General features: G+C 42.9%; 1 protein-coding gene across 8 annotated transcripts in view; it reads right to left on the reverse strand.

The window, feature by feature from the left end:
- CHN1 (chimerin 1) overlaps window positions 1–18,749 on the reverse strand; it is a 188,268-nt gene that overhangs the window by 14,140 nt on the left and 155,379 nt on the right. For all 8 annotated transcript variants that reach the window (XM_055120292.1, XM_055120291.1, XM_055120296.1 and 5 more), the window contains 2 exons: window positions 10,630–10,714; window positions 32–205 (listed from right to left, as the gene is read on the reverse strand). In XM_055120292.1, coding sequence (XP_054976267.1) covers window positions 32–205; window positions 10,630–10,714 — 259 coding nt within the window. The remainder of the gene's footprint in view (window positions 1–31; window positions 206–10,629; window positions 10,715–18,749) is intronic.

Genomic DNA, 18,749 nt, shown 5'->3' on the forward strand with positions numbered 1-18,749 from the left:
GAGATGCCTCAACTCTGCTGGAAAGGCTTACCTCTAGATTCAATCTCCCGGATGCACATGTCCACCACCATTGGCCGCTTTGTGATGTGGGCTTTCACCAGTGTCGTAAGGTCGCAGCTGTATACTTTCTTGACATGTTTCAAGTCTGGCTTACAGTCATTTGGGACCATCTTGGAACACTGCTTATGAACATTCAAACCACAATCTAAAAAAAAAAGAAAGAAAGAAATAATTCGTTATTATTTTTTGGAGCATTGAACAATCTAGAGCACTCTTTTAGTAAGCTCCAGTTTGGAATAAACTTAAAAGAGAACTAACTTCCAGAAGCTCCTTCCATTTTTATTCTCCTGTTAAAAACTGTTTATTATAACTTCGGAATCTACAATTCCAACTTAAACTTCGTATCATATACTTTCTCTATGATCTCAGGTGAAAACCAAGCAAAGTTAATTACTGTTTAATACATGCCTACAAAATATAATATGAATATAGTCAAAGATTTATCAGTTTGTTTAAAGTTACATAAAGCAATAAATGTGGAATTTTACATTTGATAGGAGGTAAAGCTGAACTTTCTAAAATTAGAAAATCTGAAAATATATGACCCTTTTAAAGTGGTGCTGCTCATCTGTAGTCCTATTGGTAACCCTTTATCTCTCTATACAGAGATCCATCATTATATCATTTCTAGAGACATAAGTTGAATGTATAATTTGTTCTATTATCACCAATTTATTAGTGCCAAGTGTTCCACATTTAGTTTCTCACTTGAGCTCACAAAATGATAAAATATGCTATTAATTTTCTGATTTTATAAACCTGATGAAAACAAGCACGTAGGTATTAAGTAATTTACTCAAGGCCATCCATTAAGTGCGTCCTGAAGCTGGGATTAAAGTCTATGGATAATTCTAGAGTCCACAATTTTATTTTATATATATTTTAAATTTGATAAAGTAGTTGACAATATTTCATTACATTTAATATTCAAACACCAATCTCACCACCATTACATCTTCCCACCACCATTTTTTGGATGTTTCCATCCCCAACCCTAATCCCTGCCCCAAAGCAGAACCAAAATAATATATTTTGCATTGCTTGTTATGAAAAACTGCTGAAAATGCTACCAAAAAGTATCCTTAGAGGAAAGAATATAAAGATTCTTGTATTTCACCCGGAGGCCATTAAGCCCTTCTATAAGACATCACTAACATGTTGTTAGAGGCTGAGATTTGTGTGCTTTTATATATACGTATCCGTAAAAAAAATATTTCCCTGTAAGATTGGTTGTCTCCTACTTTGAACTCCATCACATGTGCTGTGGTATCTTGGAGTATGAGTAGAGTGTGTGAAGTGTGTCCAGAAATAGGTTCACTTCTAGGTGAGGCTTGGCCCACGCGTGTGGAGGGTGGCAGGACTCTACAGTTTTAACAACCAAGTAACATATTATCTTGATAGAAGTGTTATCCTTTTGCTTTGTAATTTTACTAGATCATAATTTCTAAGATGTCAGAACTAAAACATTTTCTTTTTTCTTTTTGGGCCACACTGGTGGGCTTGGGGGATGATATGGAAAACTGGATATGGAATGTGTGTTATCATGAGCAAGGAAAGTGCACTTCCTGTTGCACTACCTCTTTGGCCCGAGAATTAAAACGTTTTCTAGTTGATATTTTGAGGCAATTTCTTTTCTGAGCTGTTTAGGCTATTTGTGCATGCATACATATATGCCTTTAGTAATGTATACACTTAGGGGCCAAAGAGATAGTACAGCTGGTAGCACACTTGCCTTGCACACAGCTGACCTTGGTTTTATCCCTGGCACCTCACGGGGTCTCCCAAATCCATGGGAGTGATCTCTGAGTGCAAAGCCAGGAGTAAATCTTGAGCATCACCAGGTGTAGCCCCCAAACAAAACAAAATTTAAAATGTATGTACCTAAGCACATTTAATGTACTGATAAGAAATCCATTAAATTTAAGACTTGATAGAGAGGAAAAGAGGGAGATAGAGAGAAAGGACCGAAGAAGAAGAAGGAAGAAGAAGAAAGATGAAGAAAGAAGAAGGAAGGAAGGCAAAAGGGGAGGAGATGGAAGAGGAGGAGGAGAAGAGCCTGTTACAGAGGCAAGCAGGGTGGGGGAAGGGCAACTGGGGACATTGGTGGTGGGAAATATACACTGGTGAGGGATGGTGTTGGAACATTATATAACTGAAACCCAATCATGAAAAATCCTGTAACTAACTGTGCATCTCACTGTGAATTAAAAAACAACAACACATAGTAATATTTTTTAAATGCCCATTTAGATTTAAAATAAACTATAACCAGTAAATGTTCAAAAGTCTCTGATTTTTATAAAATGTTGGTTGCCTCCTTCTAAATAATTTCTTGATGAAATGATACCTTTATATGAAGAAGCTGATGGACCAGGCCTCCTTAGAGGGGTCAATCTGTATCAGGAACTCACAGATTCCTCCTAATAGTATCATCCAGCAGATTATTTTCTATATCACATTTATAAAATCATGATATCCATTCTAATGATTAGAGATACTTTATTTTCAATAATAGAATCACAATATAACTTTAGTAGGAAAGAGAGAAATACAAATATTTTACTAAATTAGACTGAAGAGTGAAAAACCCTACCTGAATAATTTAAAGTAAACACCACCTTTATACTTTCACATATGACTTGCTTTTAAATTCATGAACAGTTAAGGCTGACAGATTGTAAATTCAGTCCAGTGGGTATGGGACATTTTTTTTCAGGGTCTTAACGAAACCAGCCTGAACATCACACAATGTCATGGCCACTATCTGTGGTCTTTAGGGATGCTTCAGTTTTGTTTACTCTTTTTGACAGAAAAAGGTGCATAGCATTTGCCTCGTGGAATTCTTATGAGAATTAATGAGCCAGTGCATTCAAGGTGCTTTGCATATTATAAAATGTTAGACAAATGCTGGTGCTAATCCTTATTATGGCTTTTGGGAAAGCTGTAATATATGGCCATAAAATGAATAGAAATAAAGAAAGTCAGTGAAAAATTACTAATAAAATTGTCTCTTGAGGAAACATGTAGTCACTGCTGATTTAGAATATAAACTGAGGGTTTGCAGTGACTCTGAGAGAGGAATTCAAGTGAATTGAGAATTTCCCATGTGCAAAGACCAGCTAGATGCACAGGGAAGCTCAGAGAACAGCACTGGAGATATTAGGGCAGAGCTAATAGTGCTTGAACATCAGCACCACTTAAGGCCAACAGCTGTGTCTCTGAATACAGAAAGGCTTCCAGAGAAACAGCTCCATCTACACCAGCAGTTTTCGATGTTCTTACTGCTGTCAATGCTTCATGGACAGGTCGTACCAAACCACTGATCTGTACTATCTGAGAAATGACTCAGCATTCTGTGGGGTTAATATCCAACTGACTATATGCTCAAACCTCCAAATTCCTCTTTATACTATATAATTTAATACAAAGGTTTATGATTCATCCATGTGGCAAATCAGTGGAAAATTTTCACTTAAAAGACTTCACTTTCCCTAAATATTTTAATGTCTTGGATAACTTTGATAACTTAAGAGTTAGAAACTGATGAGCTGAGTGAGTTAGTGACTCAATATTTCCAGTCCCAGTTGTGGCACAATTTTTTAAAGGGTTCTATGTTCTATATTATGTTATAGGGTCAGATGAGGATTTAAGGATGATACATGTAAAGTGATGGCATGGGGTAAATCATAAGCATTCACTAAGACATGGTCATTATTGAGAAGAATGAAATAAAGTTTTTGAGAGGTCTTTACTCTGTAGTGCCTAGAGCTTGTTACAGGCCACTACCCAAATCAGCTGAAGGTCAGAGGCCAGCTGCAGTGGTCTAATGTAAAGGCTGTATCTGAAAGGGCTTGGATGATGGGTGCTCCCACATCTGCACTCCTTCCTTAACTGCACCTCACTTACATAATGGCACCTAAGCCAGCAGTGCTCAGGGCTAACCCTAGTTCTGTGCTCAGGGATCACTTGTGGTGGGACTCAGGGTATCATATGGTGCCAGGGAGGGAACCTGGGCCTCCTACATGCAAAACGTACTTGCTCTGTCCATATCCTTTGTGTTAGAATTTTTCAAGTTTCCACTAAAGTCTTATTTTTAACAGGCACTATAATTGATCTGTTTACATTTGGGATGCAGGTTTCTGGTTCACTTGTGCAGGATATGGTTCAAAGGTCCACTTAGGTGGCCAAGACTTTGTAACGCTGCTGTGGTGCTGTTTTGCCTTGTTTGCATTCCCCCTTTGTAGGCATTCCACCTTATTCTCCCGGGAGAGGAAGATCTACTCTCTAGTTACAAGAGGGGGTGGCGTCTTGTAATGACGCCAACTGGGCTGAGGGATAGTACAGGGCAGCAGGGAACGTGGCCACAAAGGAGGCCTGATCGTCACTGATCAGGCTGAGTCCCTTTCTCCAGGCTTGAAGATGAGTTGGTCATGTCCCCATTTGTCAGGACAGGGCCGAACCCAGAGCTGTGGGGCGAGGGGCGCTGCTACTACTGCACAGTGAGGGTGAAAGACAGAGTTCTACCACAGGCTTCCAAGGTGTCACAGGTTCCCGTGGTGTGACAGGGATGAAAGACAGGCTCCCACTCATGGGCCCACAGGAAAGCCATGCCCCCTGTCCTCTCAGCAGAGGGCTATGCCCAGACTGCTGCTGGGAACCCAGTAAGGGAGAAGGGTACAAGTTTTCGGGGTGTGCCCTGCAGAGTGGCGGGAGAACTGAATGCTGACTCAGCTGGCCTGTCCTCGGCCTGGTGCTTGGTTTGGGAGAGTGGACTTTCCTGGGAATAACTGTCAGTACTATTGGCACTACCAGGCTGAGGATTTCCCAGTGCCCAGGTTGTGATACACAGAGCATCAATCTGCTCCCACCCACAAACGAAAACCAGCCTGGCACCAAGCAGCTCAACTCGGAACGGCCAAGTCAGCCTTCTCGTTTTTTCTCCAACTTTCAGGGTCTTTGGAGAGCTCAGGCACACGTTTTGTCCTCATTCTTTCGTTATAATTAATGGGAGAAATAGAATTAAGCCTAGTTATTCATCTTGTCCAGAACTCCAAGAACCCTTGCAAAGCATCTTCAAAAGTATTAACAGCATTTGAGCTGCAGAATCTTTTTAAGGATGATGATGTCTGTTCAGGAGGATCCACGGAATCTCGAATCCGATGGGAAGGACAGTGGTGAGCATTAGTGTGCTCACGGCTCAGCAATGACGGTGAAGCTCAGAGGCTAAATTACTTGCTTAAGTTACTCGGCCTGGAAAAAAGCAGGACTGTGATTTATTCTAGACTTATCCAGAGTCCCCACTCAGCTTTTCCTGCCTAATGCTACATGATGCTGAGTCACATTTTCCAGCCTTGAAGAGGAATTTGTGAGTTTCCCAGCCCTTAGTCACTCACGTACATTGTGCAATTATTTGTCATACATTATAGAGCTGGAGCAATTCTGTTACATTTAACCCAAATGAGTCTGCTATACATAACTATATTTGGAAAAGACTTTTTTAAAAAAAGCAGTGATGAAACCTATTGCATAATTTGTCATAGTCTTCCTTTATATATAAATTCTGAGTGAAAATACAGTAGAAAACAAAGCAGTGAATTCTGCTGCTTTCACACAATATCAAAATATTCGAATGGCACTAATGATCTGATAGTAATTTTTCCCTTCGGAATTTTGGCATTACCTTCCATTTTAAACATCAGCAGGCTCTTAGTTGGGATGGGAGATGCATGCGGAAAGTAGATAATGGACCAAACATGATGACCTTTCAGTGTCTGTGTTGCAAGCCATAATGCCCCAAAGTAGAGAGAGAGTATGGGGAATGTTGTCTGCCACGGAGGCAGGGCGAGAGTAGGAAAGGGGGGGTATACCGGGGATACTGGTGGTGGGGAATGCACTGGTGGAGGGATGGGTGTTTGATCATTGTGAGATTGTAACCCAAATATGAAGCTTGTAACTATCTCACGGTGATTCAATAAAATTAAAAAAAAAATCAGCAGGCTCTTATGTTTATTTGTGACTCTGTAAAAACTAGAGAACGTTAACACTGAGCTCAGGTTTACTATTTAAGAAAGAGGAAAAATGTTTTCTAAATCTGTATTTTTTCTTTCATTTGAATTAGATGAAATTGTGGGACAATGTATTTATCATGCCCAATTTTAAAAATGAATTTCAAAGGGCAGACCTTGGCAGGAGTGGATGCAAAGTTTTTCAGAAGACCAAAGGCTAGGACAAAGTCATTAAAGCAAAGTATTTTTATACCCCTAGGCTCACAGTGCAATATACTAGCCCTGAGCTTGCTCTGAAAATTGTAGCTTCTAGGACTGGTGGTATATCAATATTTCAGTTTGCCGTTAAGACTTTATTTGGTTTTCATACTTATTTATTAAAGTCATATAACTCCTATATAGATTCATTTTTCCAGGGAAGTTCTACACTATAAATGGATGGGGGGAAATCATTTCAACAAATGAAAGATCATTTCATTTGTTGCATTTCTTGGTTTGTATGGTTATTTTTATGTTACTATTAAACTATCCACATCCCCCCCAAGCCCTCGTTAATAAGAACAGAATAAACATATGAAAGGAATAATGAAAAAATTAAAAATTCAAATCATGTTTTATTCTGTACCCTACTGAAATATTTCTGTTAGACTACTACTTTTAGGCTACTCTTAAATTTTCTGGAGCTTGGTTTCTCTAAAAAAATGCAAGCTCTATATTTTGAAAGCACTGTAGCACTGCCATCACATTGTTCATCAATATGCTGGAGCGGGCACCAGTAATGTTTTCATTGTGAGACTTGTTACTGTTTTTGGCATATCCAATAAGCCATGGGTAGCTTGCTAGGCTCTGCTGTGCAGGTGGAATACTCTTGGTAGCTTGCCATGGGCAAGGCAAATGACCTACCCGCTGTGTTATCACTCCAGTCTGCAGAGAAATTTATTTTTTGAAATAAATAATATGTTATTTACAATCTACTAATAGGATAAAGGGCTAATGTTTAAGTATTTTTTTTTGGTGATGCTCCTGGCTCTGCACTCAGGAATTACTCCTGGCAATGCTGGGGGACCATATGGGATGCCGGGGATTGAACCTGGGTCCGCTGCGTGCAAGGCAAATGCCCTACCCACTGTGCTATCACTCCGGCCCCTGTTTATGTATGTTTTGAAAGGAAAGATAATTATGCATTTTTTACTGTGAGTATTCATATTTTAATAATTGCAGATAAGCTCTATTTCTTAATATATCTTCGCTGTTTACATACCCCACTCCTCCAGAAGAAGCCTCACCCAGAGAAACGGGAATAATCCATTTCTAAGATGCATCAGAAGTCATTACTTTCATAAGCAAAATTAAGAATAATTTATTATTTGTGATATTTATGAAGTGACTCTCTTTCGTTAAAAGGGCTATACAAAAGCTTCAAGCATGCCTAACCAATATCTTACTGACTTACTTTTTAGGGACAATGAAAAAAGACAGAATTAAAAGATACATAGGGCTAAGCCCTGACTCTGCACCTGGGGAACCATTATGTGGTCCTGGGGACTGAACCAGGGTCAGCTGCATGCAAGGTAAGTGCCTTCATCTCCAGCTTAGTTGATTTATTTTTATACTACACATTAATATTTTTACGGCAGGCAGAGCATAATGCTGCCAAGGACAGACTCTAAGGTAAAAAAAAAAAATAAAAAAAGCTCAAGGTTTTTCTTTCAGCTCCTGCTGACCACACACAGTAAGAGAAGCTATTCACGTGGGTGGCTGTTGTCAAGGGCAAATCATCTTCTTTCTCCTTTCCTGTCACATTTCTTTCCAATAAGGCTTGGGACTGCGGTGTGTTGCCAAAGGTTATTCTTACACGCTGCTCCAGTGCTCGAATAGCTGACGCAGATTTCTCACGGAGCTAGCCTCTGGTCTTTCAAAATGTCAATGGTACACCTCTGTACTCTAGGAAAAAGGCTTTGAAGTGGGTGGCAGAACCAACAGTGGTTCAGAGTCTGGGCTGGTCCAGGCTGAGTCCAGGCCCTCAGAGCCTGCTTCCTCAGCATGGCTATCCATGCCTTGGAGAGTCTTCCCTTTGGAACATCACCACCTCATCAACACTCTGTCTCATCTTGTTTCTTCCAGCTCAAAGGCTTGACCACCACTTTTGGAAAGAAGATTCCTCATCCTGACAATGCTGTCTTCTATTCAGAACAGAGTATGACAGCTTTGGCCTCTCTGGGCTGAGTCTTGTGAGTGGGGCTGTCATCTACCAAGGCAGTGTTTCCCAAAGTGAGTCCCCCTCATGAGTGGTAGGTGCTGGAAGGATCCTGCTTTCGGGCAACTGGGAGAGGAGAGTTGCTTCCTATTCTCTCTTTTAAAGAAGGTAAATTCCCGGACTAGAGCGATAGCATAGTGGCTAGGGCATTTGCCTTGCACGCGGCCAACCCGACTGAGTTTGATTCCTCTGTCCCTCTCGGAGGGGCCGGCAAGCTACCGAGAGTATCCCGCCTGCATGGCAGAGCCTGGCAAGCTACCCGTGGCGTATTCGATATGCCAAAACAGTAACAACAAGTCTCACAATGGGGATGTTACTGGTGCCCGCTTGAACAAATCAATGAACTGGATGACAGTGCTACAGTGCAAATTCCAGGGGGCGATGGGGGTGGTGGCAGTGAACTTACTTAAGTTTGTGGAGGAGTCAGATGGGATCTGAGCTGGCTTTCCCTGAAAATAACCTCTGCACAGTTCAAAGGTGACACCCAAGGAGCACCTATCCCTCCCTGTGGCAGCAAGATCCTTCACTTCATGTCACAATGTCCCTTGATAGGGTCCTCACATCCCAGGGAGGGAGAGATGGGACGCTCAAAGCATCCACATGAACATTGTACCTTGCTGTCCAGAGGAAAAGCAATTCAGAAATTACGAAATCCAAAATGTGGACAGCAAAAACAGTCCCATATCAACCATCATGCCACAGGGCTGAAGAAGCACAGGCATTAAGGCTCTTGCCTAGCCGTGGCTGACCCTGATTCAATCTTTGGTCCTGTATATTGGTTTATGGAGTGACCCCTGAGCACAGACAGGGTCAAAAGGAAGCCCTGAGCACAGCTGGGTTGTTCAATAAACAAAGCAAAACCCAACATTTTAAAAAACTGAATCACTGTGAAATACAGTTACAAAGCTATTCGTGACAGGGTTTCAGTCATATGATGTTTCGTCACCATCCCTCTGTCTGCCCCTTCTCTCCCCTCCTCCCCTTCTTTCTTCCTTTTGGGCATTCTATTTTGCAATACAGGTACTGAGAGGTTATTATCAAAGAAAAAAAATTTTTGTCTCTTTTTTTGGTATCATTAAAATTTTTTTTTTAATTAGCGAATCATGTGAGGTACAGTTACAGACTTACAAACTTTCATGCTTGTGTTTCAGTCATACAATGGTCGAGTGCCCATCCTTCCACCCATGCCCATTTTCCACCACCAATGGTCCCAGCATCCCTCCCACCACCACCACCCTATCCTCTCCACCCCACCCCGCCTCTGTGGCAGGGCATTTCCTTTCAGAGCAAAAATTTTAAGAAACTAAGCCACAACAGAAAACATGCAGCCTTCCTACAGTGATAAGTTTGGCTTACTGTTATCTGCCATTTTAATATATTTTACATAGTATACTTTATTGGTATTAAGCCTCATACAAAAAGACATGTAATATATTTTTAGTCTTACAAGTTATATCATTTTGTCTACAATCAAACTGAAGGCCTCATACACATGCAGAAGATCTATCGCTGAGTTACTTCCTCTACTTAAATTTATAATTTAAATGGCAGAATGCTTTAAGTAAATGCCATACATTAAACTTCAAATGATTATTTTATTTATTTAATTATTGGCCAGTACTTGGTATCATTATTGTATATAAATGATTCTCACATGGTGAAAAATATTTGTTCATAAAGCACTTCAATAAATCCATGAGCCAGATTTTTTTATGTGCAAAACTTAAAAGTTTCTCAATTTAAATCTAAAAATATTACAGTCCTATTCTATAAAAAGGATCTGGCATGTTCAAATTTCAAACTGTCACAAACAAAATATTAGTGACAAAGTCATTCCTCAGAATTTGGTACCCATCTTTGAAGATAAATTCAATTTAATTTCACAAAAGTTTACTAAAGATGATATAGCTTAAGTTATCTTTAAAATGCAGTTTCCAAGGCAACAATCATAGGTCCCTGTACAGGATTTAAAAAAAAAAATTTTTTTTCTTTATAAATTCAGTTACTGCAACATCAAAGGCCACAGTTAAATATAACTGCCTTAATAATTTATTATGCTTTATTTTTTGAACAAACCAACCTCTCTGTTTTTAATGGACTAATACCAGATCCCTATCTAAAAGAAGGTACAGTGCAGATAAAATATCAACTGCCAGACTGGCCACCTGAGAAGTCAGTCATATGAGTATGGATTAAGAGTTAACCGGGGCCCAGAATCTGGGATCCAGTCCCCCTGTAGGTGCTTAGCAGCAAATCCCCTTCCAACTCTGCAACTTACTCAACACGGTCCAAGAGGAGGGCGCTTACCTGCACACTTCACTCCCTGAGCAATGAGGCCCCACATGAAGTTGGCACAGTATTCACACCAGTGTGGCCCCCTGAATGTATGGACCTGGAAAAGAGGAGTGACAAAGTGGCTAGAGGGAACGCTGCTGGATGCAGAGACAGTTTCTTATCAAAGTGCTAAGAGCCTAGTCAGAGTCCCCAAGTGGCCCTGGGGCTGGGGGGGGGCGGGGAACCTCGGGGGAGTGGCACTGGCCAGCAGCTTCTGTACTGCTCTGAGCCTGCCTGCCTCTCCGTTCCACAAGTGGTAATGAATCAAGTCAACATTCCGCAATTCACATTTGGGCAGAGATTCCACAGTGGACTTTTCCAACTGTTCCCTGAAGTCAGGGGCAGCTTCACGGATGCGGTACAAATAGTAGTTATGTTCCTTTCCTGAAGAGGAAAGGAGCAATGTGGGGGTGTCCGAGTCCAGTGAGGTTTGGCAGATGATCCCCCTTTGGGCCACACTTCATAGAATTATCAAAGGTGACAATAATGGGGCTACCACTGAATCATCAGTCCAAGAACCATTCAACACTTTCTGTGGCAGCAAATAAATAAGTTTTACAAACTGCAGAAACTATAGTTAAAGGGAGACTTTGTGTAGAGTTGTTTATTCACTTATCATTCAAGCTCATAAAGGTTTACTGCAATTAATTCCTTTATCCTGGGAAAGGAATCTCCAACGAAGAAGATTCCAATGCCAAGATATCTACAGACTTTTATGTATAGAAGAGAGAGCACATTCAAGCTTAACTCTGATGAAAAAAAATATTGGTAGAAGAGGCAATAAATCCAAACCCCACATTTTAAAGAATAAAAATGAAATATTGAACATTGTCCTTTAAAGTTTAAGATTCCTCAGTAAATATTGGCTGAAAATGTACTCAACATATAAGTTTTAAAAAAGGAAACATGAAAGTTACAGGATACATCAAATTACATTTACTTGAGACCATTTCTTTTTTTTTTTTTAATGTTTTAAATTTTATTCAATCACTGTGAGATAGTTACAAGCTTTCATGTTTGGGTTACAATCTCACAATGATCAAACACCCATCCCTCCACCAATGCACATTCCCCACCACGAATATCCCGGGTATGCCCCCCCTTTCCCACCCTCCCCTTGCCTCCATGGCAGACAATATTCCCCATATTGAGATCATTTCTTATAGATAAAGAGTTCTCTTGTAGAAAATAGTAAGATAGGAGTGCATATCAAAAACATGGGACAATTAAGATACAACACAAATATCTGACAAAACACCTATTGAAATCAATGAAATTCATAACTACATCATTTACTGTTATATTTATGTATTGAATAAGTCTCAAAAGTCTGATAAAATTTTTGACAAATGTATACAAAACTCATTTTCTTAAGCTTAAAAGTTGTACTGAATGCCTAACTTACACAGAATATATATATGCACATATAAATATTCCATATATAAGAACTGTGTCAAATTAAGCCACTGATTATAAGAAAAATCCCATTGATTATAAGAAAATTTCAGCCTGGGGATGTATATATATTAGAATCAATGAAATAGTGCTCATCAGAATTCAGAATATTATTACCGGCCAAAATAACCGTATAAGGCCACAATGGATAACCTGGTTTGTTCCCAATAGGTACGTGCTTGTGATTCTGGTTTCTGCCAAGTGTGCTTGGGTACAAGACGTTGTGTTGATCTGGAAAAGACAACCATAATCCCTTCTATGTCTTTGACAGAAAAGCATCAGGAATGCAGACACAGCTGCTTCTGGGTTGTTAATGGTGTGCAAAACCTCTAAGCTGAAAGCATTTCCTGGACTTCCTGAGCAGAGCCCAAGATCGACACTCAGAGTCTGCAATGTCTGTCTCTGTCTCTGATCCTCTGCAGAAGGCGAACTGGGGAAAGTATGTAATCTCGCTTTACTGTGAAGGCAATGAATGAAATAGCACAGGCTCACGTAAGAAGCTAGGATAGTCATGAAATTGTTAGAGAATGGTGAAGCTATTCTTAGGGAAAGTCTCTAGGATGCAAGTTGGGCCTCTAGGATGCCGAACTTGGGATAATTCAGTGTTAAGGTTATAAATGTGGGGCAGAAGTGTGGAAGAAGTCTCAGTAATTACTTTGTTCTTGCCAGTTATCGCATAACAAAAATTCTTTGTGATATGTGGTTCTCTCAGCAGAGAGACAAAAACACAGAGTAGCTGATGTGAAACAACTTAAAAAAACAGACACAGCACTGCATGTTGAGAAGTCATGAGAGAACAGGTTCCCTGCTTTTACCTTCATCAGGACACGCTGATGGGCATTTTGAAAAACCTCAGGACATTGCTTCAAATCGCATATGAGAAGTCTAAACACCCTGAAAAGGTCTAAGGTTCTCGAATCAAAGGATCACAAAAAGCATTCTTCAGGAAGTAGTTGTTTATACATTTTGTTCTTGGACAACTTTTGATAAACGTTTCCTTGATCACTTGGAACTGGAGTCCCTTTTCAATTTTTTTTCTTTTTGGGTCACACCCGGAGATGCTCAGGGGTTACTCCTGGCTCATGCACTTAGGAATTACTCTTGGCGGTGCTCGGGGGACCATATGGGATGCTGGGAATCGAACCCGGGTCGGCTGCGTGCAAGGCAAATGCCCTACCCGCTGTGCTATCACTCCAGCCACCCCCGCCTTTTAATTTTTCACACCTGAAATTCCCATTTCTCAAGGTTCTAAGAACTATTATTGTGACATCTAATGACTGCATTGTTAATTGTCAGACTTGAGTAGTGCAGTCTGGTTTCTTTTTTTGTTTAACTTCCCTGGAGGTCATAAAAATAAATGCATTTTTACTCATTCATAAACATTTATTAAGCAATGACACATGTGAAGGCAAAAAGCGCACAAACTCGAAGAAGTTCACGGTTTTCCGTGGACCCAGCGTGCCTTCCAAGGTGTGAGTGGAGCTGGGAGAGGGACGTGGCTAGAGCTGGAGGGGTAATTTACAGGGGCGAGCGGTTAGCCCATCCGCTGATGAGGTCTGTGGCACAGAACGGGGGTGCATATGCCAGAGCAGGGTGCAGAGGAGCGGCTACTGCTCAGAACTCAGAGGCACCGGGCACAAGTGAAACAATGGGATGTTAGAGAACTGCAAGGAATTTCAGGAGGTCTGGAGGTGGGAATGGCTGGCAAGGAGGGTGCCAGGGTGTGGATGGGCCTTTTCTGTGCTGGCAGATTTCTGCTTTGCCCAGTGAGCAATGCAGGGCCATGGGCAACTCTGAAGGAGAGCAGCAGGTTCCAGGCAGTAAGATGGGAGGAAGCCACAACATGGGATCCGTGGTATGGATCTAACCGAGGTAGAGGTTCCGGAGAAAAAGGGACAAACTTCTGCTGTGAGAGACAGACAGGGCTTGGATAAAAGGCAAAAGGGGAAAGGGAAGAATGTGGACTAAGAGGGAGGGTACTGGGCCTGGTGTTGGGGTGAAGATGGCTTTCACAGAGGGAAGGAAAGCAGAGAAACAGGTAGAGTGGAGACAAGGGCTGATGGCAGGTTTCTGGAAAGAGGTGATAAGGCACAGGGGCAGCAAACAGAGATGGGATTCGAGCCATGGCGTTGGCTTTGGGCAAGGAAAGTGCTTCCCCTCCCCTGAGTTGGGAAAATGGTTAGGGGAAAGGATGGCAGTGGGATGTGTGTGTGTGGGGGAGGGGAGAGGTGAGAGGCTGAGGAGGGCCTGAGCATTAGGAGCAAGTTTATGGGGCTTGGGAGAAGGTATAGAGGCGAAGGTGCTTGCCTTGCATGCAGCCAACCAGGGTTTGATCTCCTGAGCCCCTAGGAGTGATCTCTGAGCACAGAGCCAGGAGTAAGCCCTGAGCTCAGTTGGGCATGGGGGAGGAGAGGAGCGAGTTCAGTTATTATCAGCAAAAGAGTTTGAGGCATGTGGGGAAACAAGCAGAACTGACCAGAAATTCGGAGAAGGGCAGCATGACTCAACTGGATGCCTTTACTTCCTAGATGCCATTAACACTGTACTCGCATTGTTCGGCACATGAAAGGAAAAGGGACAAACGCTTTTCTTTTCACAAGGGCAATTCATGGGAGACACAGTTGAGCTTTCTCTGAATGTCTTATCTTATATGTCATTTTATAGTATCTGTGATTTTTGTTTCAGTTCAGACTAAATGCCTGTGAAGAAACTCAATCGTGTGAGTGACCAAACACAGGGCAGCTCCTTGGCTGTGCTGTTCCCTGGCTGGCACCAGGGAAACCAACCCTTCTCTCGAGGCAAGGATTGAGGGTCGGGGGTTATACAACTGGCTGTCTTTTGCTGTCCTCCCAGAAATGATTCAACCAGAGTAGAAGGAGCGACAAATGACAGCAATTAAAAGGGCAAAAGCTGTACCTTTGGGATTCCTGCTGTCTGGAAGGATGCATAGGAAGAACCAGACTGGATCTGGGGAAGACAGGAGGCCTGAGATGGTTCACAGGGGATCCAGAGATGGCGCCGAAGCCCTAGACTGAATAGTGATTTTGCCTGGAAAATTCTATAATGTAGCAGACAGCCCTTAGGGGCCTGCAGTTGGTGACAGTTCAGGGAATGACTATTACTGACGCCTTGATAACAGACATATCTGCTATCACATACTTGAAGAGCCATTTTAATGTTATTTTCAAGGGTATATTTAAAAATTCTAAGTGAACTCCAATTTTTGTGTTCTTTATTTCTCTCCCACCCCCCAGTCCTCGGCTTTTGGGCTTACTCTTGACTCTGTGCTCAGGGATCACTCTTGGCATTCTTGGGGCTCCATTCATGAAGAGGGATTGGCCATGTGCAAGACAAGTGCCATAACCCTTATGCCATCACTCCTGCCACAAATTTGTATTTTGGTTTCTCTATCTCTTCTTATTCTTCAAAGCTCTCACCTCTTTATCCTCCTTTCTCATCCCTTTCTGCTTTTCATCACTCATAGAATTCTAAGTTTCAGGTTAGAAAAATCTGGTAAGATCTTTGCTAGCACCCAATGTAAATCAAGAAAATGCTATCCAATTTTCCTCTTGAAGACCTTAAAAACCCCACTCCTGACACTGCCATCGTGTTAGCTGAGGGGAGGAAACAGGATGGATAGTGACTTGATCTTACAATGAATGAGAGGCAGTAACCTTTTAATTCTCTAATCTCCCTTAAGAGTCTCTCTCTCTCTCTCTCTCTCTCTCTCTCTCTCTCTCTCTCTCTCTCTCTCTCTCTCTCTCTCTCTCTCTCTCTCTCCACACACACATACCCCCTGCAGTAGGAAGCTCTCAAGCATCACTTTGTGATTCATTTCATCATTGGGGTAGTTCAGTGTGTGGATCCTAGGATGTGGTGCACCTCAAAATTATAATCACTTGATCAATTTACCAAGAAGGAATTCCGATGGGGAGGACCCTTTTGTAAAACCCAGTCCAAAAAGAGGCACCAGTCTGGGGCTCTCATTAGCGAGGCCTGAGACGGTCTCTAGAAAGACCATCTTGTTGAAAGTCTACAGATAGTTCTTCCCAGGCTCCCCCAAGTGTTGGGTGGTCCTGAGAAGGGAAAGCAGAGGACACAGCACCAGCTGCGCCTCCAAGAACACAGGGCACCACCCTATCTGAGAGCAAGGCGGCCGCAGCACCTAGCAGGGCGTGAGCCCACTGCCCACAGCGACAGCTCTTCCACAACAGACACAGCCCGGGAGAGCGAACAGATGCCAACAGAGACTGGCCCTGAGAAGGACTCATCAGACTTAGACTGAAAGGGGCAGAAAAGTGGGCGGGCAGTGGGCTACAGAGGGGCCCATGTGGCCCAGGTCAAGGGCTGTGTGTCTCCTGGGCACTGACGGATGGAGGGGCCACTGAAGCTATTCTCCCTAACTCACCTAACCCTGGTTTTGTAAAGAAAACCAGTCTCCCTGCTTTTCAGCACTTCCTGGCCATCGCATCTCCAGTCTGAAGGCCGGGAGCAGGACGAATGTTATGGGGAGGCAGAGGCAGGTCTGGCCAGCCTTCCACGCTCCCGAGCCATGCACTACGCCAACGCAGCTGGCCAGGAGCAAGCCTGCAGAGCTGGCTACCAGGGGGAACCGCGGTGGAGGTGCTAAGAACATTCGGGGGGCGGGGGGGAGAGGAAATTTTGCTTGGGAAGGTGGCAATGACATTTCAGCAGCCGCCCTTCATCTGGGAGGCTGGGATGAGTCAGTTCTCTGGCGTGGTACTGGGAGGAGAAGGGAGAGAACAGATGCTGAAAATCAAAACGAAAGCAATGTAGGTAGGCGGGCAGCTGGGCAGGAAGGGCTTTTTCTCTAATTAAAAAAGAAAAGGGAATTTTTGTTGCCGTTGTTGTGTGTGGGGGGGCCAACCAAAATGCACTCCTGCAACTAATTTTAGTGTCATCAAGATGCTCTTAAATTTTTTGATACAAAGATTAGTAATTTAGAATTTTCGACCTAATATGCCATTTCAGTAAAAGTATTTTGGTGTATAATAAGTCATGGAAAGAATGTGTAATATTGGTTAAGATTATTAGGGACAAATGAAAAACTCTGGAGGTGTTTTCTGCAAAAGAGGTGGGGTGGATAACTAAAGTAGAAGTATCTTTAGTATCAGAGCAATACCTCCTGTCTAGCTGTCTAGTTAAACTAAAAAACAAAACAAAAACTTACTAGTGGATACCAGGGAGATGACTCAAAGGGCTGAGTGTGTGCTCTGCATGCAGAAACCCTAGATTTGATTGCCTGGACCTCATGGTCCCCGGCGCACTGCTAGGTGTGGCCCGCCTTAAGCTAAGAAACTACTGTTGCTCTCTGAAAATGTTGAGGGGTAGGGATGTGTCTCTGATAGGAGACACCTGGGCTTCAATCTTTGGCAAGCGCATGCCTCCTGGCCACCAGTGAGAGTGGCTCTACCACCACAGCCAATTCTTTCTTGTTTGTTTCTGGGCCATAACCGGGGGAGGGGTGCTCCCAGCGATGAGTGGTCATTTCTAATGGTGCTCAGGAGCTCATGGGATGCTAGGGAGTGAACCCAGCTCTCCCTTAAGCAAAGCACATGCTCCAGTTCGAGGAACCATTTTGCAAGCCCTAATGAAAAAAATTCTTGAGAGAAACAAAAAAGATCTGTGCCTGAGTGTGGCCCTGGGTGCAGTCAGGACACCTGCAGTGACTCAGCTGGCCGAGCCTCCCTCCCTCCTCTCTCCCTTCTTCCATGGATTGATGGGCCTCCGTGGGCAAGGCAGAAGGAAGGCACCCAGCATCTGCTGTAAAACAGCTCTGAGAGGGGCTTGCAGCTGAGCCCCTGCAGTGGGAGGAGGGTCATGTGCACTGGCTACGGCAGATAGCATGGGAGGGTGAGAGAGGGCAGCTGAGGGCTAACGGCTCCCAACAATCAATGGCTGCAGACAGAGGTGAGCATCTGAGGGGCTGTGGGCACCAACATCACCACATATCACTATACAGGGGTAACATTTCTTTTTGTTTTCCCTTTCTGGTTTTGTTTTGTTTTGTTGCTGTTGGAGTCACACCTGGCAATGCTCAAGGGCTACTCCTGGCTCTGCACTCAGGAATTACCCCTGGCGGTACTCAGGGGACCATACAGGATGCCTGGGATTGAAACTGGGTCAGCTGCATGAAGGCAAACGCCCTATCTGCTGTATTGCTCTGTCCCCCGGGGAGCTGCGGGCAACAATTCTGAGATGGATGGGACGCACCAGGTGAGGTTACTCATGTTTTCACAGAGTTCAAGGTGGAGGGAGCTACCTTCAAAGTCTGGGAGGCACAGAATGGTCACAGCATAAACCAGTGACATCCCCTTAACTATGAGAAATAAGTGCAAGAAGCTGATATCATATGGTCAGATTATAACAAGAGCAGTCTTTCCCTGCAGGGCAGTTACTAGGGGAATCGATCATTCAGTTCTGCTCCCACATAAAAAGCAGCATAAAATGGTTTATATTTTCTGGTGTATAAAACATTATTTTACACGAACATGTAGAGAAAAGACAATGAATTATAAGCAATTCCACTCATACAATCCATTCACACAGGGCCACATTATGGCTTCCTTCTAACCATTCCCACTCTTCTAACCCCCACCCCCCACCCATCCCACAAA

The sequence above is a fragment of the Sorex araneus genome, chromosome X (genome assembly GCF_027595985.1).
Source record: "Sorex araneus isolate mSorAra2 chromosome X, mSorAra2.pri, whole genome shotgun sequence".
NCBI classification, from domain to species: Eukaryota; Metazoa; Chordata; class Mammalia; order Eulipotyphla; family Soricidae; genus Sorex; species Sorex araneus.